Source organism: Herpailurus yagouaroundi, unplaced genomic scaffold (assembly GCF_014898765.1).
Source record: "Herpailurus yagouaroundi ecotype Mexico unplaced genomic scaffold, PumYag 28, whole genome shotgun sequence".
Lineage (NCBI taxonomy): Eukaryota > Metazoa > Chordata > Mammalia > Carnivora > Felidae > Herpailurus > Herpailurus yagouaroundi.
In genome coordinates this window covers 122943427-122970664 of record NW_024412376.1, presented here as the reverse complement: position 1 = coordinate 122970664, position 27238 = coordinate 122943427, and the positions used below count along the sequence as shown (strand labels likewise).

Sequence of the window (27238 nt, the reverse complement as noted above, 5' to 3'; positions counted from 1 at the left end):
AAGTTGAACTGGGTAAAATTAGGACCATCCTGAAGGGCAGAATTGTCTAGGCAGGGGTTCTCAGTAAGGATATATCATCTGTTTTGAGTATCTTATTTAAACAAACAGAACTATGTGGTAACCTGAATTATTATTTGTCTAGTAATGACTTCCTGGAACTTGATATTATTACACTTTCCGAGCATAATTTGATGTTTTTTTTCAGACATAATTTTAAAACAAAATAGGTATCAAATAAAATTTTTCCGGAATTAAAATTTTGATCTAAAACCAGAACTTTACTATCTTAAAACTGGATTTAAAATTCTGTGTAGATGTGGTAATTGAAACATGTGCAGCTAGTTGAATAAATTAGGTGTGATTTTTTTTTTTTCCTCCAACTAAAACATTTTAGGAATTCTCAGATCAACATCCAGAAAATGCAGCTGAAATTAAGCTGACCATGGCACAACTGAAAATTTCCCAAGGTATTGATAGTGATTTCATCATGGTTAAAATATCATTTTAATGGAAACATGATTAAAATGATTCTGAAGTACTTGTGGGCTATGTGATTTAAAAAATTTTGCGTGATGATGAATCATAATTATCGATGTTTCAAACAGCCTTTCTTGGGTTATTAAATTTTTAGAATGATTCTCAGTATATGCCTTGAAAGTCAGTAGAAGCAAAGGATTCCTATGTTTCAAAAGATCATGCTTAACGCAAATTTCCTGGGTATGTCATGTGTAGAAATGCTTCTGTCACTTGGTAGTATCTATGTGAAATAAGGGTTACTTTGCATTCTAGTTCTCAGAATTTCTTAATCCTTTATCCTTTGTTTATATTTTGACTCATATCTTTGGGGGAGAAGAGGCAAGACAATTTAATGAAAACTGATGTTTTTGAATCTTACAAAAAACTGCTTTTGTTTTTGCCCATGATTCTAAACAAACCCTGAGTGATTGTCTGTAGCTATGTATTATCTGCATTTGGTAACCACTATCCAAGTATAACTATTTTAAGTTTAAAATTAAACGAAATTTTAAAAGCCAGTTCCTCCTTTGTGCTAGATACATTTCAGAAGCGTCATAACCACATGTGGCTAGTTGAACAGGGTAGATTAGGAAATTTCCATCATAGAAAGTTGTATCTCTAGTGTAGACCATGCATTCTCAGCATTGGGTGGTGGGGATCAGTTGTTTGGTGGATGATCAGAAAAATTACAGATATTATGATGGCTGAAATGAAAATTTCATGGGTAAAGATGAGAATTGACAATGGGGGGGGGGTGGGGGGAGAGGAGATGTCTTAAAAGGCTCCATAGTGTGTAGTAATGAAAACAAGATTGAGAAACATTGTTGGTCTTGGGGTGCCTGGCTGGCTCAGTTGGTAGACCATGAGACTCTTGATCTCAGGGTTGTGAGTCAAGCCCCAGAGCCCCATGTTGGGCATAAAGATTACTCTAAAAGAGAAAATACAAATGGGCGCCTGGGTGGCTTAGCTGGTTAAGTGTCCAACTCTTGAGACTCTTGATTTCAGCTCAGGTCATGAACTCATGGTTTGTGAGTTCAAGCCCTGTGTCAGGCTCTGCACTGTCCTGACAGCACAGAGATTCTCTGTCTTTGTCTCTCTCTCTCTCTGCCCTTCTCCCATTCATGTGCACACGTTGGCATGCACAGATGCTCTCTCTTTCAAATATAAATAAACATTAAAAAAAATTATTGATCTTCCTGTTACCCATACTCACATTTCCTTAACTTCCTCTCTTAATTTTTGTTTTCCCACCTCTCCTTTTTCTTGCTCTTCCCCTTATTTTCTTTCCTTCTCCAGTTTTCAGTTTATTTTTGAAAGGATTATTTATTGTACTAAAATTACTAAGAGCCTATCATGGTTCCTGTGACAAGTCTTTGAAAGGTTATGTTAGTGAGGTATGCAATGAGTAAAAAAACAGTATTTTGACACCATAGGAAGTTTTCCATTGTGCTCCCATCTACAGTATTTCATATTTCAAAGTCTTTAGGGTAGAGCTTCCTTTAAGTGACAGTCTACGAAAGGAGAAATAGAACTTAACAGACTAGGTGGGAGTTGGGATACTTCTTTTCTGGTAACATCTCTGCCATTAACTCTGTGGGTGTAAGCAAACTATATTGTTTCTTTAGGACTCCGTTTCTTTATGTATATGTAAAAAGAATAAGTAGAGTACATTATCTCCAAGATCCCAAAGCTTGAGTATTTAGAGATACTACAAAGTGACTTAAACTTCTTGTATTTTTTTCATAATATGTTTTCTTCAGTGTGATGATGATGTTTTTAATCTCTCAAGGTAATATATCCAAAGCATGTCTAATATTGAGAAGCATAGAAGAGTTAAAACATAAACCAGGCATGGTGAGTTTAAAATATTAAAAGACTGAAAGTAATGGAATTATAGTTTGTTGGTATGTTTGATTTTTTTGTATTTAATTTCTATTTATTCATAATGCAGTAGTAGTTAAAATACAGTTATTTATCTGGTATACATTTAATCTCACTTTATGTTCTGCTTTGCATTGGTTTATTAGGCAAATATTTGAGGCACTATTTAGGCTTTATATTATCACTGAAAGCCAACTTTAAATAACCTAAGACCTACATAGGGAATTTCTTAGCCTAAATTATTCTGTCATGTCTTCAGTGTGGTATTTTGAGCTAAAGCAATTTAGTAATAGTGGCCAACAAATTTAGTTTTTAGTTCTTTGATGATTCAAGCATCACAGGTTTAAATCAGTGATGTTGCTGTGAAGGCATGTGTTTCAAAGCAGAGACTAATGCTGTAGTTGGTGGTATGTGCATTTATTGTATAGGGACTTTTATTCATGTCTGTATCCTCTAACACAGCTTGTTTATAGTCAGCATTCAGTAAATGTATAACAGTAGTGCTTTCTCTTTTGAAGACTCATATTTTATTTTTTTTATTTTATTTTATTTTATTTTAATTTTTTTTTTTCAACGTTTATTTATTTTTGGGACAGAGAGAGACAGAGCATGAACGGGGGAGGGGCAGAGAGAGAGGGAGACACAGAATCGGAAACAGGCTCCGGGCTCTGAGCCATCAGCCCAGAGCCTGACGCGGGGCTCGAACTCACGGACCGCGAGATCGTGACCTGGTTGAAGTCGGACGCTTAACCGACTGCGCCACCCAGGCGCCCCGAAGACTCATATTTTAAAGACTGGGTGATAATTACTTTATATTAGAAGCAAACATTAAGGTTCCTACTATTTCATATCTGGCCTTTCAAGAAATATTTCCACTTCATCTAGGTTGTTGAATTTATTGGCATAAAAGTTGTTCCGATATTTCTTATTTATCTCTTTAAGATCTGTAGAACCTCTCTCATTCCTGACACTGGCTGTTCAGGTCTTCTTTTTCTGTTTTCTGGTCAGTTTAGCCAGAGGTTCATCAGTTTTACTGATTTTCTCTAAGATTCAGCTTTTTGTTTCTCTTTCCTTTCTGACCTCATCTCATTGTGCCCCTCCCATTCCCACTATACTCCAGCCACATGGGCCTCCATGCCTCCACACCAGGCAAGCTTTTCACTGGCTTTTTGTAGTTCAGGCCAGATACAACTTATGGGACATTAGCTGTGCTGCAGTGTACCTCACCAATCACACATTGGAAGTCCCAGCAATGTCTTACCTTATAAACTAATACTCTAAACACTTACTCTCAATTTGTTGTACTTACCTTACCATACACTGGTAACAAACTGTGAACTGGCACTACTTTAAGAGGAAAGCTGGGGTGCCTGGGTGGCTCAGTCAGTTAAGCGTCCAGCTTCAGCTAAGGTCATGATCTCGCGGTTTGTGAGTTTGAGCCCCGCGTCAGGCTCTGTGCTGACAGCTCAGAGCCTGGAGCCGGCTTCCGATTCTGTGTCTCCCTCTCTCTCTGCCCTAGGGTCTCTCACTTGTGCTCTCTCTCTGTCTCTCAAAAATGAATAAATGTAAAAAATATATATATTTTTTAATAATAATAAAAATAATAATAAAAAAAGGAAAGCTACATTTTATAGATAACTACCTTTGCATTTGGAAACCACTGCTGTATACAGTATTTCTAGTTACTGTGCTCTAAAAAGATAATAATTTTTATGATGAATTTGGTATTGACAGAGCCTAGCAACTTTTATTTTCTATTTCTTCAATTTTTTTCATTTTCAAAAAGCTTATTCTGGGAGAGGGAATTTTATTCATTAATTTATACTTTTGGCTGGGTAGGTATCTGCATTAGTGACTATGTACAGCCATGAGGAAGATATTGATAGTGCCATTGAGGTCTTCACGCAAGCTATCCAGTGGTATCAAAACCATCAGGTAAATATGTGGAAGAAGTTGTCATGAGGGCATGTTTTTACATACAAATAAAAAGCTTCAGGGGCACCTGGGTGGCTCAGTTGGCTAAACATCCTACTTTGGCTCAGGTAATGATTTCATGATTCATGGGTTTGAGCCCTGCATCAGGCTCTGTGCTGATAGTTCAGAGCCTGGAGCTTGCTTTGGATTCTATGTCTCCCTCTCTCTGCTCCCCCCTGCTCGCATTCTCTCTCTCTCTGTCTCTCAAAAAAATAAAACATTAAAAAAAAATAAAAAGCTGCAAGTAGTGAACTTAGTGAATAAAATATTCCAAGTCACTGTTTAAAGAATGGAATATTATTAGACTGTCAAATTAATTTTTTAAGTATACCAAGTAACGTTATTAGAAATAGGAATGGCTGCAAAATTAAAAACAGAAGTTCAGTTATGGTTTTAACTGTGTGTGTGTTTGTGTGTGTGTGTGTGTGTTCGTGTATAATCTCAAAAAACAGTAATACATGAGTGCATTAGGAGTGCTCATCTTGTCGAGAGAGAGCTCGTGGATGGTAGTAATTGGTGAAACAATAAATACATGCAGTAATTGTATCTCACGTGTCCATGGAATAGGAACACTTTTCATTTTTTCCATTATGGGTTTGTTTATAGGCAGTATCCAGTTTATAAATATACATTCACACAGTATTTATACTGTTAGCACTATTAGCAGTGGAGGGATATCAGGGTTCTGGGAAATACTGTGTTAATATTTGAGAACTGTGGTGACATATCTTTAATATTTGCTCATGGGGAAATATTTCTAGTTATAGACAGTGTAGAGATAGGTTATGCTCCAAATTCATAAATTGGTCATCACTTGTATAATTTGTCTACCTCCCTCCCTGTATGTGTGTTATTTTTTGTTTCATGCATTCAGTATAACTTAAGATGAGGAATGTAATGGATAGGTCCATCTTAAAGGTCTAATGAATAAAATAACTTTATGAAGTTGATAGATATTTAGCTTAAAACTTTTTTTTCCTCTTCTTATTGAACCTGTAGCCCAAATCTTCTGCTCATTTGTCCTTGATAAGAGAAGCTGCAAACTTCAAACTCAAATATGGGCGGAAAAAGGAGGCAATTAGTGACCTAGAACAGCTATGGAAGTAAGTTCTGAAAGGTGGAGATGTAAAAATGCAAATTGTATTGCTGTTACTTGATACAAATAAGTTATTTTCTTGTTTATGTTACTTTTTCCAGTTTCATAAACTGTTTACTATCCTTTTTTTTAGACAAAATCCAAAAGATATTCACACCCTGGCGCAGCTTATTTCTGCTTACTCACTTGTAGATCCTGAGAAGGCAAAAGCGTATCCTTTTGATTGTTGTTCCAGATAGCTCCCAAATGCATGCTAGATCCTTTCCACTACCTCATTTGACCAGGGCTTTTTCTGTCATTTTTGCTTTTTGTTTTCTGTATTTTTTTTAAGACTTTATTTTTAAGTAATCTCTACAACCATCGTGGGGCTGGAAATCACACCCCAAGATGAAGAGTCCGCAGGCTCCACAGCTGAGCCAGCCAGGTGCCCACTGCCCAGCAGGATTTTTTCTGTTGTAAGTTTCAACAAACAACACCCTCTACTAACTAGTAAGAGCAAAAATGAGAATTTATTGATCTACATGACTAAAAACTACCGTAACAGATCCATCTTGGGGTACAGTTTGATCCAGAAGCAAAAATGAAGTCAACAAGATGCAGCTCTGTCTCTTCAGGTTCAAGTCCAGCAGCATAAAAAAAGAAAAGAAAAAGCATATTTTATTTGAGTAGTTGTGAAAGATTCTGAGATGTCATTTTGATTGAGCTGTCTTAAGTTACATGCCCATCTCAAACAATTACTGGAGAGATTCAGTGTCTTAATTGGCTGTGCTACTCTACTCCATCAGGGTGTGCTCATGAACCCAAGGTGGAGTGGTGGTTGCTAAGCAGTCATGAGTCAAAACTTTTATAGTGAGCAAGTCTATGAGGTATAACCGTGGTAGTTGTTTTAGAATGGAGATTTTTATTAAGCCACCATCTTGAAGTGTGTCACTGAGTTAAGGAATGGATGATTAAATTATTGCTCTTTTGGGGCGCCTGGGTGGCGCAGTCGGTTAAGCGTCCGACTTCAACCAGGTCACGATCTCACGGTCCGTGAGTTCGAGCCCCGCGTCGGGCTCTGGGCTGATGGCTCAGAGCCTGGAGCCTGTTTCCGATTCTGTGTCTCCTTCTCTCTCTGCCCCTCGCCCGTTCATGCTCTGTCTCTCTCTGTCCCAAAAATAAATAAACGTTGAAAAAAAAAAATTATTGCTCTTTTTTCAGGGTATATGATATGTAATTGACCTTATGACCTGATTTGTTATTCTGTAGAAGATTTAAGAACATTTTTTTACTTTTGGCAAAGGACATCAAAAACTGTCTTTCTTTTAACAGACATATATATGTATATATATTGTGTTCCTGAACTCCTGTTCAATCCCAGTCTTAGTAAACACCTGCCCTCGTCAGATAGTATGTCTCTGAAAGTAGATGTCGAGGCTCTTGAAAATTCTCCTGGTGCTACTTACATTCGGAAAAAGGGTGGAAAAGTTGCTGGAGATAGTCAACCAAAGGAGCAAGGGTAATGTTTTTCATTGTAACATTCACTAATGCTGACTTTAAATTATATAAGGAATAAAAAATACATTCTGTGAAAATTCCATGTGAATAAAGTTTAAGTCCCCTTTGTTCCCCTTCTCTTTTGCTATACCCAGTTCTTAGTCCTCATCCTGTTTACCCCCTAGTAGTGTACTCTGTTCCCTCTAGTACTGAGTGTATACCCTTCAGGATCTTCTTTGTGTTTACACACAAAGATAATTTTAAAATATTTTCTTTGGATTGGTTTATTTGTTGTTTTTTTTTACAGAAGGGAGTAATATATTGTTCTTACTGTTTTCCGCCTTTTCTTCTACTGAGTCGTGGAGATTTTCCCATATTCCTAGTATAGACATACTTCATTCTTTTTATGCATAGTATTCCATTGGCTGGATATTCTCTACTTTTTTTATTTGTAAGTTTTTGATGTACAGTTAGTACATCATTTAGTAATTCTATACCAGAATTCAGATGAAGTTTATTTTGTTGATTTGGAGGAAGGATTAGCCAGCTACATTAACTTAGAAGTCATTCTTTTTTTTTTTTTTCTTTTTTAAAGTTTACCTGTTTATTTTGAGAGAAAGAGAAAGAGAGAGCTCACACATGTGTGCAAGAGTAGGGGAGGGGCAGAGGGGGAGAAAGAATCCCAAGCGGGCTCAGTGCCATGGGCTTGAACCCACAAACTGTGAGGTGGTGACCTGAGCCTAAATCAAGAGATGGACTCTTAACTCTTAACCTTAACTAGGGCACCCAGGTGCCCTAGAAGTCAGCAATTCTTACTCTCCCATATTGCCATCTCAGGAACACTGTGGAGGCCTACAGTGTAATGTTTAAGATTCTATGAATAGAGAGTCAGGATGAATAGAGAATGGAAGGCATATAACCCTTCCCCCAGATTTGTGGCTTTCATAATTTTTCACTGTTTTCTCCTTTTTTGAAAGAAAGCCTTTTGGAATGCAAATTTTTTTGTAACTTAAAAAAATATATCAACAACAGTATATGATTAACTTCGTTATGAACTCTATTTGGTAAAAAAATTAAAAAAGCACTGTCATCCTGATAATAGGTTTTTAAAACTAAAATAAGGAATTGTAGGTCCCAGAGATACTACATTGTTCCATATTCCATTTCATCATATAAGTCCTACCTCAAGCTTCATCAAAATGAAAAATTCAAGCCAGATCTTAAGGGGATTTTTAAATAACACCTATTTTATATATCTTTAGTAATTTTTTTCCTCTTCCAAAACAGAGTTGAGTAATTAGTAGGAATATAGTTCTTTTCTAATTCTGTATTTATTTATTTAATTTTTAACTAATCTCTATATCCAGCATTGGGGCTTGAATTTACAGCCCAAGAATAAGAGTCACTGCTTTTCCAAATGAGCCAGCCGGGTGCCCCCTTTTCTAATCCTAAGTCTAGCAGAAGGAAATAATAAATTAAATCCATTTAATTTCAGTAAAGGTTGCATGCCCTGTGATTGTGCAGAGCATAGAGGAGTACACCAGAGGGAACAGTTTCTTCCTGGGGACAGTCAGGGGTTAAAAATTACTTCAAGGAGGAAGTGATTGTGTTGATTCTTAAAGAGGATGAATTAAGCAGAGTGCAAGCAAAAGCAAAGAAGAAATTGCAGAGAACCTTTGAGAAATTGCAGGTCTGACTATAGAGTGTGATTAGTAGAGAGTCAATTTAGAAGACTATTGCATGGTCTGGGTGAGAGATGAAACTCGAAAGTAAGACCTTGTGGGGCGCCTGGGTGGCTCAGTCGGTTGGGCGGCCAACTTCGGCTCAGGTCATGATCTCACGGTCTGTGAGTTCGAGCCCCGCGTCGGGCTCCGTGCTGACAGCTCGGAGCCTGGAGCCTGTTTCAGATTCTGTGTCTCCCTCTCTCTGACCCTCCCCCGTTCATGCTCTGTCTCTCTCTGTCTCAAAAATGGATAAACGTTAAAAAAAAATTAAAAAAAAAAAAAAAAAGAAAGTAAGACCTTGTTGGGGCATTTGGGTAGTTCAGTTGGTTAAGCATCCACCATTTGATTTTGGCTCAGGTTGTGATCTCACATTTCATGGGTTTGAGCCCCACACTGAGTGTGCGCTGAGCGTAGAGCCTGCTTGGGATTCTCTCTCTCCCTCTCTCTCTTCTACTCCCCTGCTTGCGTTCTCCTTCTTAAAATAAATAAAAAGTAAACATTAAGGGACACTTGGCTCAGTCAAACATCCAACTTCAGCTCAGGTCATGATCTCACAGTTCATAAGTTGAAGCCCCACATGGGGGCTGACAGCTCAGAGCCTGGAGCCTGCTTCATATTCAGTGTCTCGTTCTCTTTCTGTTCTTCCCCCGCTCGTGCTGTCTCTGCCCCTCCCTCTGTGTGTGTGTGTGTGTGTGTGTGTGTCTCTCTCTCTCTCTCTCTCTCTCTCTCTGTCTCCCCCCCCCTCGCAAAAATAAACATTTAAAAAAGGTTTTAAAGAAAGTAAATAAATAAACATCAAATAAATAAAGACACTGTATGTTGCATATCCTATTTTTGAGGGTACCACGAAAGAACTTCCACAATTGAATGACTTGTTAGAATGACTTCTTGGCAGGAATTGTTGCAGTCTCATCTTTATGCTTCACTGTTTCATAGTTTCCATAGAGATATAGCACATATGATTATGTACAGAGGTATTTTCTGTCTGCCTCTTAACTGCTGTCAATACTTGCTGAAGTGTCTTCTTGATTTTTCATGCTCCTTTCAGCACCACCACCCCCTTTTTTGGTCAGTGTATCTATAAACTTACCAGTTTCAAGATTTGAAAGATAAGTACAGAGTAAAAGCTTCCTCCCACCCATGTGTGCTCTCCTCTCTCCAAGGTCACAGCCAATGTTACTTGTCTTACATACCCTCCCAGAGAGATTCTTTGTGTGTATGATATGTATACATGTTCTTTTGCCTAAGAGTTTAGTTACCTGTTCTCTAGTTTTACCAAGCATATAACTTAACATAGTATTGTAGATTTTTATGCTTATTCAAGTTTCTTCCCTTTTTACACATACTTAATATATGGCAATGTAAATGGTATCTACATTGCTAGCCCTCTTTTTTAAACCACTTTCCAAAAGCTGCAGTGTACGAAGCTTGATTAAACTTAACCAGTATACTGAAAACAATAATACATTGTGTGTTAACTAACTAGCATTTAAATAAAAATTTGAGGAGGAAAAAAAATACCTAGAGAGGAATTGAGATTATGACTTACTCAATTTAACATTTGTTCCTGCAGCTACTTGAAGAGCAGCAGAATTAGTGCCCCAGCATTGGCTCTTCCATCACAGACACTTGAAGCCAGTCAACCTGAAAACAATGACCTCACTCAAACCATTTTTAAAGGCTTTTAGGAAGGACAGATGCTCCATTGGGTGATACCTTGTTCCATCAGTATGTATGGAATCCTCTCCACCCAAGGCCAATTTCTACTGGCAGAGTTTGTTCAGTGTGTTTTTGTTTTTGAATAAAATATGCTTGAATGCAAAAGTGGAAAAAGTAAAAATAAAAAAAAAATAAACTTAACCAGTATTAATATCCCAGCTAGTTTATAAAGTTTGGCAAGACAATATAAAATCTTAAATGCCTTTATGATAAAATGCCCAGCTCACTCTTTTGCACGTTTATTCTGCTATAAATATTTTATCATGATGATGGTAATGATATTTCTTCTCTTTATAGACAAGGAGATTTGAAAAAGAAGAAGAAAAAAAAGAAAGGTAAGAATTTTTTCTTTTTTTATCTTTAGATTCTGTCTTCTAGAATCTTCAATTAAAAGCTTGAGTTTAGGGGCGCCTGGGTGGCGCAGTTGGTTAAGCGTCCGTCTTCAGCCAGGTCACGATCTCATGGTCCGTGAGTTCGAGCCCCGCGTCAGGCTCTGGGCTGATGGCTCAGAGCCTGGAGCCTGTTTCCGATTCTGTGTCTCCCTCTCTCTCTGCCCCTCCCCCGTTCATGCTCTGTCTCTCTCTGTCCCAAAAATAAAATAAACGTTGAAAAAAAAAATTAAAAAAAAAAAAAAGCTTGAGTTTAGCCCTATATAAAAGTCATCACGCATAAATACACTGTCCTCTCTTCTGTCTTTGAACACTGACTTTAGTCTCAACTATAGCTAACATTTTATTTTTTTAAAGAGTACAGCTCTAGAGAGTTTGGTTCCCTGAATTTACATTGTTCCTCTAGTTATGTTGCTCTTTTGCTGTGACTGTGAATAGGTTACTTAAGATACCTGCCTGAGTTTTTCATCTATGAAATGGAATGTGGGGGCGCCTGGGTGGCTCAGTCGTTAAGCATCCAACTCTTGATTTCGGCTCAGGTGGTGATGCCTAGGGTCGTGGGATTGAGCCCTGTATCAGGCTCTGTGCTGGGCATGGAGCCTGCTTAAGATTCATTCTCTCTCTCTCTGTGTCTCTTTCTTTCTTTCTCCCTCCCTCCCTCCCTTCCTGTCCCTGCCCCCTTCTCCCCCACTTAGGCTCTGTCTCTCTCTTAAAAAAAAAGGTGGGGGCGGGGAACAGAGCTTGTTGTTTATATCCAGCCTTTCAGAGAAGGACTTTCTGCAGCTGGCATGTCTTTCCCATTAATCTGATGGGGCCAACATAGGTCAGTGTCCAGCCCTGAACCATTAACCAGGGGAATGCCGTACATTGTTTGGCTTAGGCTATAGTTGATTTTAGTCCATAGCAGGAGAGGGTAGAATTACCATGTTTGGCGTCAACTAGTCAGAGATTATCCTTGGAGCCACCTACCTGTTTCTGAATCTGGGAAATCTGTGGTGTAAATCACATTGTTTTTTATTTTGTTCACTATTGTGTTAGAATTCAGGTCTCTCAAGTCTGCTAAGTTTATTACCATTCCTCCATCTGTTTTCCTGCTTCCAAAATTTTATTGATATATATTTTTTCCTATTTTTCCTTCTAATGTGTTTGTTTCCATCTTGGTAGAGTTTTGGGATGGAGCAGAAGCTAATGTTTGCATCCAGCCCACTATAAGTATTTGTTTTATGTATTAATAATACTGCAAGGGAGCAGCCGATAACTGTAGGTAGAAATAACTTGCCATTTCACTTACTTTTTTATTTTTTGTAGTTTCTAGATAAGTATTTTTTAAAACTTACAAGTGATATATGTTCATTCTTTTTTTTCTAAGTGTTTATTACTTATTGAGAGAGAGAGAGAGAGCAAGTGGGGGAGGGGCAGAGAAAGAGGGAGAGAATCCCAAGCAGGCTCTGTGCCGTTAGCACAGAGCCCAACTCAGGGCTTGAACTCACAAACTATGAGATCATGACCTGAGCCAAAACCAAGAGTTGGACACTTAACCGACTTAGCCACCCAGGCACCCCTTGAGAATATTCCTATACATAACCTTGTGTCTTTTGGATATCTGCAGGATAAATTTCTAGAAGTATGAATTTTGAGTGGCACTGCTAAATTTAATCACTCTCTACAAAGGCTAAACTGTGTACACTTCTGCCGTAATGTTTGAGTGTTTCTCACTATTTCACCAAAACTGGGTATTACTGCTTTTAATATTTGTTAGTTTGATAGAATTTTGTTACCTTTTTCATTTCTAATTAGTGAGGTAGAAGAGCATTTTTTAAGGACTTCTATTTCTCCTGGCTTACCCTAATAATAGCAGTGCCCATTTTTTTTACATTTACCTATAGATTATCAAGACCTTTTTGTACATTAAGAATATCAGTCCACTCTGTTATATAGCATGCAAATATATATATATGTGTGTGTGTGTATATATGATACATATATATATATATATATATTTGCTATTTTCTCTTAAAAATATATCTCTTACCAAATGAAGTTGAGAATCCTTTATATAGGGGTGCCTGGGTGGCTCAGTCGGTTAAGCATCTGACTTCAGCTTAGGTCATGATCTTGTGGCTTGTGAGTTGGAGCCCCACATTGGGCTCTCTGCTATCAGTGCAGAGCCTGCTTAAGATCCTCTGTCCCTCTCACCGTGCTCCTCCCCTGCTGGTTCTCTCTTTCTCTGTCTCTCTCTCTCAAAAAAAAAAAAAAAAAGTAAACTTAAAAGAAAAAAAAAGAATTTTCTATATAGATACATCTGTGAAGTCTTTTCCTTTATGGCTTCTGAATTTTCTGTCATGCTTAGAAATAAGGCCTTTTCCTCTGCTAGATTATACAAATAAAACTTTCTCAGATGAACTTACTTCAATTTTAATGTTATTTATTCCCAGGCTAGGACACATTCCTTAAGCAAACTATCTTGAAAACATTATGGACAGATTTCTCATTCCTTTATCAATTGTTATACAGGAAAACTGCCTAAGAATTATGACCCAAAGGTGACCCCAGATCCAGAAAGATGGCTACCAATGCGAGAACGTTCTTACTACCGGGGAAGAAAGAAGGGTAAGAAGAAGGATCAGATTGGAAAAGGGACCCAGGGAGCAACGGCAGGAGCTTCATCTGAACTGTAAGTCATTGCTCCTCAATTGAAGTCACTCAGAGCATAGGTTGATTCCTTTTCAGATTGACTCAGGGTCATTAGTAAGAATTTTTAAATATATTTTAAGTTAAGAAGTACAGTCAGATATGTTTAATAAATGTTTTATAATATACTTATGGAAAGAAAAGAAAATGTGTTTCTGATTTGATTATATTGTAAATACTAGGATTGTAGAATTGTATTATAAATGTTAGGATTCGGTATCTTCAAACGGAAGCTCTAAATACACTTGTCATTCAACTGAATATGTAGATAAACAGATACTATAAGATGACTAGAAAGAAGTTATTAAAAATGTTACTAAATAAGTTATTTCTACATTGTAAGATTATAGGTCATTTAAATTTTTTTCTTTTCTAAGCTTTCTAAAAATTGGCATGAACCATATATTACTTTTTCTATAATTATGAAGCAGTAAAAATTGTATTCAGAAGAAAAATGGATAGGGAGTTGGGAATCCCCCTTTAAAAGAAATAGAATAATAAAAAAAAAAAGAAAGAAAGAAAGAAATAGAATATATGTGGAAGATTGTTAAGAATAATGTGTTTTTATAGCCTTTTCTTTTGTTGAATATATGAATGACCAACACTTCCTGATCTGATGATTTTAGGGATGCCAGTAAGACTGTGAGCAGCCCACCCACCTCCCCACGACCTGGCAGTGCAGCAACATCGGCTGCATCTACAAGTAATATCATACCCCCAAGACACCAGAAACCTGCAGGGGCTCCAGCAACAAAAAAGAAACAGCAACAGAAAAAGAAGAAAGGTGGAAAAGGTGGCTGGTGATTGGAACATTCTTGTTTCCAGGCTATTTTTAGTCTCACTGACACTAGGAACATAATAAAGGTAACACAGCAAGAAACACAGAGTTCCTCCCTCACCCATCCCCCACATTTTCATAAAATTATTTTCTCATGCATCAAACAGGAAAACATCTTCCTCAGACTCTGCCTAGTCAGACTTAGCCTACTTGTACTACCTAGCTTTGCACAGATGATAAGCCCTCAAAATAATGGGGCATTTTCCCACCTTGATCTCTGTTGCATCCTTTCTCTTTGTGTGCTGATCTGGTGTTTTTTCAGTTTCACAAACAAGGCATGTTATCCAAAGTTTCCTAGGATTTAAACAGAAACTACTTCTGTTTCAACTAGAGTCTGAAGATACTTGTTCCTACCAAAGCCCATTTTAAATTATGTCTTAGGAGGCCTTAGGAGACTGAAAGTGGAATCTTCTTAGCATTCCAAATAAATAACTGCTTAGAAATATCATGTGATAAAAAGGGACCTTATTAATACACTGGTGTTCTTCACTTCATTACATAAGTGGCCACAGGAAAACTAAAGTAAATGTCATGATTAATTCTAACTATAAATTCTCTGTTATGTGATACTGGAATATGGGATACTACATATATATGTGTTATATATATATATATATATATATATATATATATATATATAGTAATGAAAAGTGTGTGGGTGTGTATATGTACATATATATACACAAGTACACACGCATATATATAAACTAAGACTTCTTTGCACCCCAGTATTGTTTTCAGAATATGATAACATTATGCTGATTTATCACCATTAAAGAACTCAAGCAAATGTATCAATGTTGTAAGAAGTTGACTCCTAGACTCAGTGGTTCTGAGGTTAGATGGGTTTGGACTGTTTCAGTCAGAAAGATTTAATGGCCCTGTCAAGAGCTCAAACATTGACCTCTGAGGTAGAGAGAAAATCCACCAGAGTTCAGTAGCAGGCAGTATTAGACCTTAACAGAACTGTTTGGCCCAGTTAATAGATACTGAAATGACTCCCCTTCATCATTCAGAGTACATGCATTCATTACCCTTCTCAAAGTAATGAAGTATTATACAGTCAGTCTGGTGTCAGTGTTGCTCTGGTCTTTCCTCACCTATAAGCCACTTTCCCATTGAACCTGTGAGACAGACACACTGGGATGCCCACCCTTGTGAGTATTCATTTTGTGCTGCCCAAGATAGCATTGAATCTAGACTTTGAGTATTTCTTTATGATCATATTACTTTGTCCTTATTAATAAAGTGCTGCTGTGTTTGACTCTGAAAATATCAAAACTTCCTCAAAGAGATTTTTAAAAGGTTTTCTTCCTCCTTTACAAAAGTAAGAAATGTGGTGCTGCCTTTCTGTTTAGCATAATCAGAATCTGCAGTAACATCTAAACAAGAGACCCTCATATATGAATGATTTATTATGGCATAATACTTTTTGAGCTCAGAGAATACTCTTGGTAAGAGTGATGTATTTATTCCTTCTGAATATATACCCCATTACAGGAATAATTGTTAGTAAATTTGTTATTTAGGAATCCATTAAATTTCTGTGGTGAAGGATAATCATTTTTAGGTTAACTGAGCTACAGAATTTTGTTGAAAATTATCCATTGTTGAAAATTTTGACCCAATGCACCAAAAAGTGAAATTTACATTTCTCTACTTAGTCACTGTAATTGCTAGTCATTGTCATTACCAGCCATTACTAAGCAACTGAAACCTCAGTTTAAATAAATTATAATTGTCAAATGAAGTGTAAACATCTACATTAAATTTCTAGTAATTGTTTCTTCTTTTGGACAGGTCTTTAACCAATGACATATATACTTTGTGTATATATATGTGTGTGTGTGTGTGTGTGTGTATGTGTGTGTACATTTATAAAAGACAATATGGATACATCCATTCACTGTGGTACATTTTAAAATAAAAGATTCTAGCAGTGAGTATGGATTAAGGTGTTATGGGTCTTGGCATTTTATAGGGACTTCTGGTTGGTATATGAAGAATTTTTTAGGCTGAATATCTAAAATTGTTTCTTGCCCCTCCCAGAAAGCTACAAAACTAATCTGATGGGACTGGAAGAACCCAGTTTTACCTTCCAGTATATAAACAAATTGAGTAGTAAACATTTTTTAAGTTATTAAGCACAGCATTTTCAAGGCTGAGTGGAAACTGCTAACCTGAAAAACTGTTGCATTACTCAAACCTGGAACCTGCCTTTCATTCACTGTACCTTATAAGCCTATTTGAACGGTAGATCTGATGAAAGAAAGTCAGTTTATTGCATTAATTATTTTGTTGGATTGTGAAATATGTTTTTGAATGCAGTTTAACGAAATAAGTGTTGCCTGGGTGGCTCAGTTAAGCATCTGACTTGATTTCTGCTTAGGTCAGGCTTAGATCATGATCTCCATATTGAGAGCTAGCGTAGCATCAGGCTTTGCAAGCTGAGCCTGGGCTGAGCATAGGATTCTTTCTCCCTTTCTACCCCTTCCCCCTTGTGCTCTCACTTTCTCTCAAACATTAAAGCAAAATAATAAAAACCATCCATACGCTTTTAAACCAGTTTAAAAAACATTACACCACCTTTGAAAAGCCCAGGTGGTACCTAATTTGCTATATATAACTGTGGGCGACTATTTTTGTTTAGTTGTAGTTTTAATACCCAGCATTACTGGTATCCGTGATCCTGGCTGACTACTAATTTAATCTTCAGAATTCTTTTTTAAGTGACATGTGTCAGGAATTTAAAACAAGGGAACCGTTCACTTTCTCTTTCCTTAAGCATCCTGGATAGCAGCCTCTGGACACTCCTAGTGTAGTTAACAGGGGGCCGGGAAGATAAAAACTTGACTTTTCAGGCTTATGGTTACTGGCTTGGAGAGGCACGGAATCTGCTGGGACGCTGGTTCCCTTAAGCGATCTCCCGACGGGAGACACTTAGGCCTTAGGCCGGGCTACTCTGGAGTGGTGAGGTAGAGGTGAGACGCTGGAATCTGGGCCAGCTTGGAAGGCTTTTCTGAGACACTGTGTCCCAGCATAAGGGAATCCTGCCATAGTGCGACTTGCCGAGGAAGTGTCGCGGATGGGATGGTAGGGTGGAGGCTTTTCCTATGCAGATGATCGGCCCCACGGGTCTCCCAACTCCCGTGGCTGGTCCTCCCCACTCCTCTGGGTTTAAAGCTTCCCCTAGCTTCCCGGCCATCTCCTCCCCTCCCCCAGCCCCTGGTTCGGCGAATCTGCTGCGCGGCGGACCCCGCTAGCGGGCGCGAGATGCCCGGCGGCAGCCTACGCTCCGGGAGACTGGCCCCGGCCGCACAGTGACCGCGGGTGTTGTCTACGCTGCGTGGACCTACGTCCCTACCCTGCGTCCGCCTCGGGGGCCACACCTGCCGGGATCCAGAACCCAGGCTCCAGCGCGCGGGCGCGCGGAAGGAGGGAAAGAAATTAGGACGGTGGAGATGGAGAAGGGGAAGGGGAAGAAGAAGAGGAAGGAGCCAGAGAAAGAAAAAATTCGGGAAAAAGGAAAGGAGGAGAAAGAGAAAAAGGAGGTGGAGAAGGAGAAAATTAAGGGAAAAGAAAAGGGGAAAGAGACAGGGAAGGAGGAGAAAAATAAGTGTAGAGAGGAGGAAAAGAAAGAGCGGGAGACCGAGAAAGAGAAGGAACAACTTGAGGGAAAAGACAAAGAGAAGAAGGATAACAACGCCTTGACGAAGCCCCCGCTGGAGCCTCTGGTAAGGGGCCGGTGCCTCGGACCCGCTCCCCAAGGCCATTATTGGCGGTCAGGCCCGAGCGCCGCTGGCTCTGTTACGTCCGAGGCCCCGACCGGGGGGAGGGAATCCGGTCTCCTTGGGCATTTTAATCTGTGGATGGGAGGGGGTGTGCCAAGCTTCGCCGGACCCATCGCTACCCCTTTTCCCCCGTCACCTGCCTCACCCTCACGGCTAACTAACCCTGCCGCGCGCCCCACCCCTCTTCGGGTCTAGCGTTGAGGAAGAAGAGGTCCTGGTTGGTCTTCACGGGGCCGGAACAGCCCTTCTTGGGCCCCATCTCCGTCCAGCGCTCAGCACTGGCGCACCCGCCGCCTACAGCACAGAAAACAGACCCGAACCCTCGCCGCGCGCGGGCTCTCCAACCTAGTCCTTCCCGTTGAACACGTTCTTTGTCAGAAAGTGTAGGGTTCCTGAATTCGTGCAGGGTGTGTTTTAGGGCTAGACCTTCTCCGTGGTTACAATAAAAATTGTTTTCAAACTACTAGCGCCCAGAAGGGATGGTCACAAAGTTTTAACTGAGAGGTCTCAGAAACCAGGCGCTGCAATCACAAAAGAACAAATACCTATGATTCTACTTATATGAGGTACCTAGAGTGGTCAAAATCATATAGAGTAGAACTGATGATTGCCTGGGGCTGAGGGCTGGGAGAGTGGGGAGCTAGTCATGACTACCGAGTTTGAGTTTTGCAAGATGAACAGCATTATGAATGTAGTTAATACCACTGAATTGTATGCTTAATAATGGTTAAGATGGTAAATTTTATGTGAATTTTGCCACAGTTAAAAAATTGAGGGGGGGGGGCGGGTAGGATAAAAAGGAAAAGCCAGCATTAAGCCCAGCTCAATGGACTTCTGTTCCTGGAGTTCCTGAGCTCACAGGCGCTTTTCTGGTTCTAAACAATTTGAATTATTAACTGAGATTTGATCTCTGGTAAAACACAGACTATTATAGATCCAAATATAAACGGAATGACTTTTGATAGGGAACAGAGGTGTTCAAAATCACAAATTTTGTCCGAACTCTTGGTTTACATTAATCCCAGCTTTCCTTAAGAGATTAGATAAACATGAGGAAGCATGTATTTTAGCATGCATTTTGCTAAAATAAGGTAAAATGTAAAGCATCAGTGACTGCTGAATTTCTAGAAAGGATGGGCGTAGGGACAGTGATGTGGTTGGAAAGAGTAGGGAACTGTTTTAATTTACACTTCCATAGGATCTCAGATACCATTAATTTAGTACCACTGAGAAAGGAAAAAAAAATGCTGCCAATCAAAACATGACATACCATGAATTGTAAAATCCTCATTTCAGAGATGTTAAAATGTGGGAGGGAAAAATGCATCTTGGAATTGATGAAATATGTTGGGGTAGCCTTGAGCATGGGGCCATTTGTGGAGGCAATAAGGGAGACACAATCCACACCCTACAGCCATTTATTCCTTACCATGACACTCCCAGAATGACACTATAACATTTAGATGCAGATGTGAGGCAACATGAATGAAGGTAGGAAATAACTATGGAAATACTATTTGCTATAAGAGCCATCAAGAATTAACTCCAAAAACATGTACTTCGTCTTCTTTTTTAAATTTTTAAAAATGTTTATTCATTTTTGAGAGAGACAGAGACAGAGCGTGAGTGGGGGAGGGGAAGAGAAAGAGGGAGTCACAGAATCCTAAACAGGCTCCCGGCTCTGAGTGCAGAACCCTTGCCAGCTTGAACCCACAAACCGTGAGATCATGACCTGAGCAGAAGTTGGTCGCTCAACTGACTGAGCCACCCAGGCGCCCCAACATGTATTTCTCTAATTCTGGTATTCAGGAGACAGTTTTGATAAATCATGCTCTGTACAAGACCCTATTAGATCAGATCTTAAAACATCTTACTTTCACATAGATCTTATTTTTTAAAAAAAGAAAAATAGGAACAGTGAAAAAAATTCACTTTTTTTCCAGAAACCCAGTCTAAATCTAATGTCAACATTTAGTATTTGAGTACAAATGTAAATGATTATTATTTCCACACCAGTGCCATTGAAGACAATTACTGGTGTTTTTGTGCATGAGAAACTTCTTCAGCAGGCTGTTTGGGAAATAGAATTGAATTCTTATAAGCAATCTTGCAGTATTGTTGGTCATTTACTACTGATCACATTAAATTTTGCACCCTAATAGCCACTTTTATGAGCACTCTTAACTTTGTCTTCATACCAGTCTGCAATGCTTGTCTCTCAGTCACTTGTCATAAAAATTTTTAAGGCTGGTATGTTGGTGGAATGCTTCTTTCTAAAGTTTGTGTCAGGTTCAACAGGTTTTAATGTCAGGTTTTAAAATAAATGTTTGTGATTGGAACCGTTTTTTTTTAATATTTAAAAAAAAATTTTTTTAACGTTTATTTATTTTTGAGACAGAGAGAGACAAAGCATGAACGGGGGAGGGTCAGGGAGAGGGAGACACAGAATCTGAAACAGGATCCAGGCTCTGAGCTGTCAGCACAGAGCCCGACGCAGGGCTCGAACTCATGGACCGCGAGATCATGACCTGAGCCGAAGTCGGACGCTTAACCGACTGAGCCACCCAGGCACCCCTGGAACTGGTTTAACAATTTCTATAACCTTAGCCTTTTCATTTAATCATAATACTTATCTTAAAGAGTATAAGAAGGGAACTTTGCTCTAAAGTCGTCTAATCTAGTGATCCAATTGGGAAAACAAAACAGATCCGTAATAAGAAAACTTAGATGCTTACTTGCTGAATGGCACAGTCAGTACATGAACCATAGAGATCCCTAGATCTCAAACAGACTGAATTCTGGTGCAATCCCCAGTGGACATGAACTCAAGAAGCAAAATGAAGTGTGAAAATTGATCCTGTGATCTACGGCACTTCCTATAAATCCTGATCTACATAAAGTCTATATTTGATAGATTGACCAGGAGTTGGGGGATGGAAGGGTGTGGTGTGATTAATACCACATAACTAATAGCAGATTATAAAAAACAAACTGATTGGCACAGTTTGTTCTAGACATATTAATTTTTTTAAGTAAACTCTACACCCAGCGTGGGGCTTGAACTCACGACCCCAAGACTAAGAGTCCTGTCCTCTACCAACTGAGCTCAGCCGGGTTCCCCTAGATATATTAAATTTTTTGTGAAGCTTTGCTCTGGTTTACAGTTCCACAATTATCATCGGGTCCTACCACAGGCAGGCACACTGCCAGGAGCCAGGAAAACGAGGCCCTGGTCACATGGGTTTATTGTTTTGTCTTTTTTTTTCACAGGAAAAAAATAAGCAGATCCTTGTGTTGGGCCTGGACGGAGCAGGAAAGACCAGTGTTCTCCACTCTCTAGCTTTAAACAAAGTCCAGCACAGTGTGGCACCCACCCAAGGTTTCAATGCAGTATGCATCAACACTGAAGATAGCCAAATGGAATTCCTAGAGAGTAAGCCCTCTTTCTTATTAGTAAACAGGAGAGGTTCATTTTGTTATACCTTAAGCCAGACATACTATTAGCAACATTGCATCTGTATGAAAAGTAACACTGGGTCAGATTTTCCTATACTTTTAGAATGCATATATAGTTTAATAGTGCAGTGGAGGGACAGGGGGAATCACTTTCTTTTCTTTTTATTTTCTCCATTTTACAGTGCTGGTATAAGAGGAAGCTGAAAGGAAAGTTATAGCACCCCCTCCTGTAACAGCCTCTCTCCTCCCTTACTACCTCTAATAAACATGCAGTCTAGGCAAATAAAGTGTACTTCCTTCTCTGCAAATGCAACTATAAACAAGCCTTAAACCTCTTTTTGTAACCAGATGGCAGCCCAGAAGTCTCTACTCTAAAGTAATTCTGGAGTCACCGCTTCTCTAAATATTGCTGTTCCCCAAAGTTGCATAGATTCTCTTCTCTTTACACTCTCTCCTTGGATGATTTCATCCATCCTATTGGCCTTAAATATCATCCCTCTGCTAATGAATCCCAGATTTATCCATCCAGCCCAAACATATCCAGATGTCACCTGACCTTTCCACCTAGATATCTAATTGGCCTCTCAAACCTAAAATGGTCAAAACTAAGTGCTTGATTTATCTCCATATCTGTTCCTTTCCCTATAATCTACTGGTCAGTAAATGGCCCCTCACCTATCATGTTGCTCAAGCCGGAAAACTAGGGGTCACCCTTGATTTCTCCTTATGCAGCCTCACCTCTAGTCCACAAATAAAACACTATGAATTTTTCTACCTCTAAAACAAATCCTGAATTCATCAGTTATATCCTTTCGTACTGCACCTATTTGAGTTGGAACCTATACTGTCTCTTACTTAGATTACTGCCATCACCTTTTCTTTTTGCTTTCAGCCAGTTACAAAAAGAAAATGTGGGCCAAGAAATTGGTAAATGTGTAGGCAGATCTTTCAGCTAACAACATTATTAGGAATAGAGTTTTCAATTTATTAAGAAGCTATAGGAGAAATAATAACTTTAACCAAATATATAGCTAAGAAAATAGTCTCAAAGTATGAAACGTGAAAAGAAAGGAAGGAAGGGAGGAAAAGATAGGGAGGTTCCAACCAGGGGGAGAAAAGGACATACGCTACCATTGGAGTGAGGGACTTCAACATATTGTCGATTATTAATAGGATCAAAACTAGAAAAAATCAGAAAAGATACACAAAATTTGAACATAATCAACAAGTTTCATCCAATGGACAATATAAGATTGTCCAATTAGACAATTTTAGCTACATCCCAAATCTAAAATACACGTTCTTCTGAAATACTCATGGAACATTTACCGAAATTGACCACTTCATGGACCATACAGCAAGTCTTAACAAATTTTTCAGAGAAGAGGCATCATACAAACCATGTTCTTTGACTACATTGCAATTAAATTAGAAGTTAATAACAAAAAAGATAAAAATCCCCTATATAGATGAGATGTCATGACGTCACATACACAAAAAAAGAACAACCCAAATGTTCATTCATGCTTAAATTAAGTATGTTAAAACCACGTGAATAACTTAGAAGATTACAGAACATTCTTTTAAAAAATTAATAACACGAAATACTTTACAGAATTAGCCTAGCTCTATAAAAGGAAAACAAAAGAAAGGCAAATCAAGACCCTTTCCCAGTAGTATTTTAAATGTTTTTGTTAAATTCCTAAAACAGGGGTCTTCAAACTACTAACTTCTGTTGTAGTGTGGAAGCAGCCACAGACAATATGTGAACAAATCCACATGTCTGTGTTCTGATAAAGCTTTATTTGTAGGCACTGAAATCCAAATGTGATATAATGTTCATATTATGAAATGTTATTCTTTCTTTTTTTTCCTGAAATTTAAAAGTGTAAAATCCATTCTTTCTTCATGGGCTATACAAAAATAGGCGTTGGGCCAGATTTAAACTGTGGGCCATAGTTTGCCAACCTCTCTTCTAGGAGAAAAACAAAAACTAAGTTCGCTCTCTATATATTATTATCATTACTAGTAAGTTTCTTCTGGAAAGAATCAGCAGAATGAAATAATCCAAAGGCATTTTTTTTCTGAGGCAAGTATTCCTTAATGTTCACAGGATCATATTAACTCTTAGTGCAATGTTAAGAGAGAAATTAGTTCTGGGATTTTGACAAAGGAAAAAGATTGTGCAAATGAGGCTGGCCAGTGAATTCAGTCCATCTAAAACTTATTTTAGAGGAAGGTGTGTTTTAACCCACCACCCTGAGTTATTTTAGTAGCCTACTCCCGTTTTCTGAGTTTAACAGATAGGATGGCTGTGGCCCCTGGGGTCGCTATGTTTACGGATCGGAAGGCATCCTCTGTAGTATCTACTGTCTTTATGCTGATCCTTTATGTTCCAGAATGATTGAACCACTTGTGGAGGGTAAATATTCCCACCAACCATTTCCCTAGTAACAGCTCTCTGGTCATTCTCTGAATTGGGTACACTCTAACACAGTGGTATTTTATCAAAACATCTGTCCAGTGTTTGGATATTATCTAAAAGTATCTTTTCTGGCACCTCAGTGGACACTTCTGCAATGTTTTTGGTGTCTTCTTTCTCCACTATTCTGTATAGTTGGCGGCAGTGAACCTTTCCGTTCCTATTGGGAAATGTACCTGTCCAGAGGATTGCTGCTGATCTTTGTGGTAGATTCAGCAGATCACAACAGATTACCTGAAGCCAAGAAACACCTTCATCAATTAATTGGAACAAACCCAATCCTTCCTCTGGTTGTGTTTGCAAACAAACAGGTAAAAATCTGTGCAAATATAAGTGGTATTCAATAGCTTTATTGTCAATGAAAGAAATAGAAATGTCCACTTTTAATAGCTAGATATTTAACAATATGCTGTATATTCAGTTTAGTTTATACTTATTAGATCTTCTGGATTATAAACTCCTTGAGAATAAAGACCATTATTCATCTTTGTGTCCCTCAGAATACTTAGTATACTGTACATAGTAGAAATTAAAAAAATATGTGTTGAATTTAATTTCAATAAACATTTACTGATGGTTGAATTGGTTTCAACAAAATATTTGAGGGACTACCATATATAAAGAAATAGTTTGTTTTAGATGAATTAACCTGACCTGAATTTATTTCTCACATATACATTATAGATATTAAACTACCATGGAGAAATTGGAACCCTTGTATAGTGTCATTGGGAATGTAAAATGGTGCAGCCACTATAGAAAACAGTATGGCAGTTCCTTAAAAAATTAAAAATATAACACCCATATGATCTACCAATTCCACTTCTGAGTACATACTCAAAAGAATTGAAAGCGGGAACTCAAACAAATACTTGTACATCCATATTCACAGCAGAATTATTCACAATGCCAAAAGGTAGAAGCAAACCAAGTGTTCTTCCATGGATGAATGGATAAACAAAATGTGATATATACACACAATGGGATATCATTCAGCATTAAAACAGGAAATTCTGGTACATTTTATTACATGGATGACCCTTGAGGACAATGTGGTAAATGAAAGAAGCCAGTCACAAAACAACAAACACTGTGTGATTCCACTTTTAAGAGGTACCTAGAGTAGTTAAATTCATAGACACAGATAGTAGATTAGAGGTTACTAGGGAATGGGAGGAGAGGAGATGGTGGAGTTATTGTTTAATGGACACAGGTTTATATTGATGATGGTTGCCTTGAGTTGGGGGAGGGAGAAATGGGGAGTTATTGTGCTGTGAGTAGAGAGTTTCAGTTTTACAAAGTGAAAAGACTTCTGGAGGTGGATTGTTGAACAAAATGTGACTGTACTGAAGTGTACACTTAAAAATGGTTAAAATGGTAAATTTTGTTATGTGTATTTTACCATAATAAAATCAGTTTTAAAAAATTGAACATCTATAGCATTATAATACTAAAGCCCCTCTCTCAATTGCTAAGGTTGCCAATCATTAGAGAACTTGATCCTCCCACTGCTTCTAAGGGCGAATGTTTATGAAAGTAAACTAAGTAATTACAAATGATGACCTAAAGTAGGAGCCTATGTTACAGTCCAGTGTAGAAGCTACTTCAGAATTTTTTTTTTTGAGAGAGAGAGAGAGGGGGGAGAGAGAGAGAGAATGGGCATTTGGGTTATTTCCAATTTTTTATAGGTATTTAAAGTGCTACAGTGAATCTCAATGTATGTGTTTCCTTATAGATACGTATCAACATTTCTCTAGTGCATATACTTTAAAGAGGAATTGCTGATTTTTCAGATTTGTACATACTCGGTTTTCCTAGATCTTACTTAGCAAGTTGTTTTTCCCAAAGATACTGCACCAATTTATTCTTCCACCAACGGAATATGACAGTTTTTGCAGCTACATATCCCTCTCAGTACTTGGTATTGTCAAACTTTTTCATTTTTACCAATCTGATGGGGCTGAAATTTTATCCCGTTATTCTATTTTTTTTTTTTAATTTTTTTTTCAACGTTTATTTATTTTTGGGACAGAGAGAGACAGAGCATGAACGGGGGAGGGGCAGAGAGAGAGGGAGACACAGAATCAGAAACAGGCTCCAGGCTCTGAGCCATCAGCCCAGAGCCCGACGCGGGGCTCGAACTCACGGACCGCGAGATCGTGACCTGGCTGAAGTCGGACGCCCAACCGACTGCGCCACCCAGGCGCCCCTATCCCGTTATTCTAATTTGCATTTCCTTAGTTACTAGTGAGCTTGAACATCTTTTCAGATGTGCATTGGTTATTAGTTTCAAATTCGTTTCATTCTTTGAAGCTAATTTCTATGTCTGTGAATTGTCTTTTAATATCTTTTCACAAATTCCTATTAGGGTGTTCATCTTTTCCTATTTGAGTTGTAGAAATCTTTCATATCTTTTGAGAAAATAATCCTTTGTTACTTCTGTGCATTACAAATATCTTCTCCAGCAACCTGCTGGCTATTATTTTACTTTGCTTATGGTTCTCTTTTTTATACATAGCTTTCCATTTATTTTTTAAACCACCACATTAAAAATTGTTATTTTAATTCTAGTATAGTTAATAGTGTTATATTACTTTCAGGTGTATAATGTAGCGATTCAGTAGTTCTATATGTTACTCAGTGCTCATCAAGATAAGTATACTCTTTAATCCCCTTCACCTATTTCACCCATCCCCCCACCCATCCACCTCCCCTCTAGTAACTGTTCTCTATAGTTAAGAGTCTGGTTTTTGGTATGTCTCTTTTTCTTTCCTTTGTTTCTTCCATATCTTAAATTCCACATATGAGTGAAACATATGGTATTTTTCTTTCTCTGACTGGCTTATTTTACTTAGCATTATGCTCTCTAGATCCATCCATGTTTCTGCAAATGGCAAGATTTCATTCTTTTTATGGCTAAATAGTAATAACAATGATAATAATAATAATAAATACACACACACACACACACACACACACACCCAATGGAATATTCTTTATGCCACATCTTCTTTAGCCTGTCATCTATTGATGGACACTTGAGTTGCTTTCATAGTTTTACAATTGTAAATAATACTGCAGTAAACACAGGGGTAATTGGTATTTTTATATTTTGGTGGGAAATTACCCAGTAGTGTGATTACTGGATTATAGGGTAGTTCTTTTTTTTTTTTTTTTTTTAAACTTTTTTTTTTTTTTGGGACAG

General features: G+C 38.2%; 2 protein-coding genes across 2 annotated transcripts in view; both read left to right on the top strand.

The window, feature by feature from the left end:
* SRP72 (signal recognition particle 72) overlaps positions 1-16254 on the top strand; it is a 30603-nt gene extending 14349 nt beyond the window's left edge. Inside the window, exons 11-19 of the mRNA XM_040482846.1 lie at positions 395-467; positions 2306-2370; positions 4237-4332; positions 5371-5474; positions 5601-5678; positions 6828-6965; positions 10684-10721; positions 13290-13449; positions 14093-16254. Of these exons, the coding sequence (XP_040338780.1) occupies positions 395-467; positions 2306-2370; positions 4237-4332; positions 5371-5474; positions 5601-5678; positions 6828-6965; positions 10684-10721; positions 13290-13449; positions 14093-14270 (930 nt within the window). The 3' untranslated portion in view covers positions 14271-16254. The remainder of the gene's footprint in view (positions 1-394; positions 468-2305; positions 2371-4236; positions 4333-5370; positions 5475-5600; positions 5679-6827; positions 6966-10683; positions 10722-13289; positions 13450-14092) is intronic.
* Positions 16255-17548: 1294 nt separating this feature from the next.
* Positions 17549-27238, top strand: part of ARL9 (ARF like GTPase 9) — a 19020-nt gene continuing 9330 nt past the window's right edge. Inside the window, exons 1-3 of the mRNA XM_040482855.1 lie at positions 17549-18038; positions 21366-21528; positions 24169-24344. Coding sequence (XP_040338789.1) covers positions 17766-18038; positions 21366-21528; positions 24169-24344 — 612 coding nt within the window. The 5' untranslated portion in view covers positions 17549-17765. The remainder of the gene's footprint in view (positions 18039-21365; positions 21529-24168; positions 24345-27238) is intronic.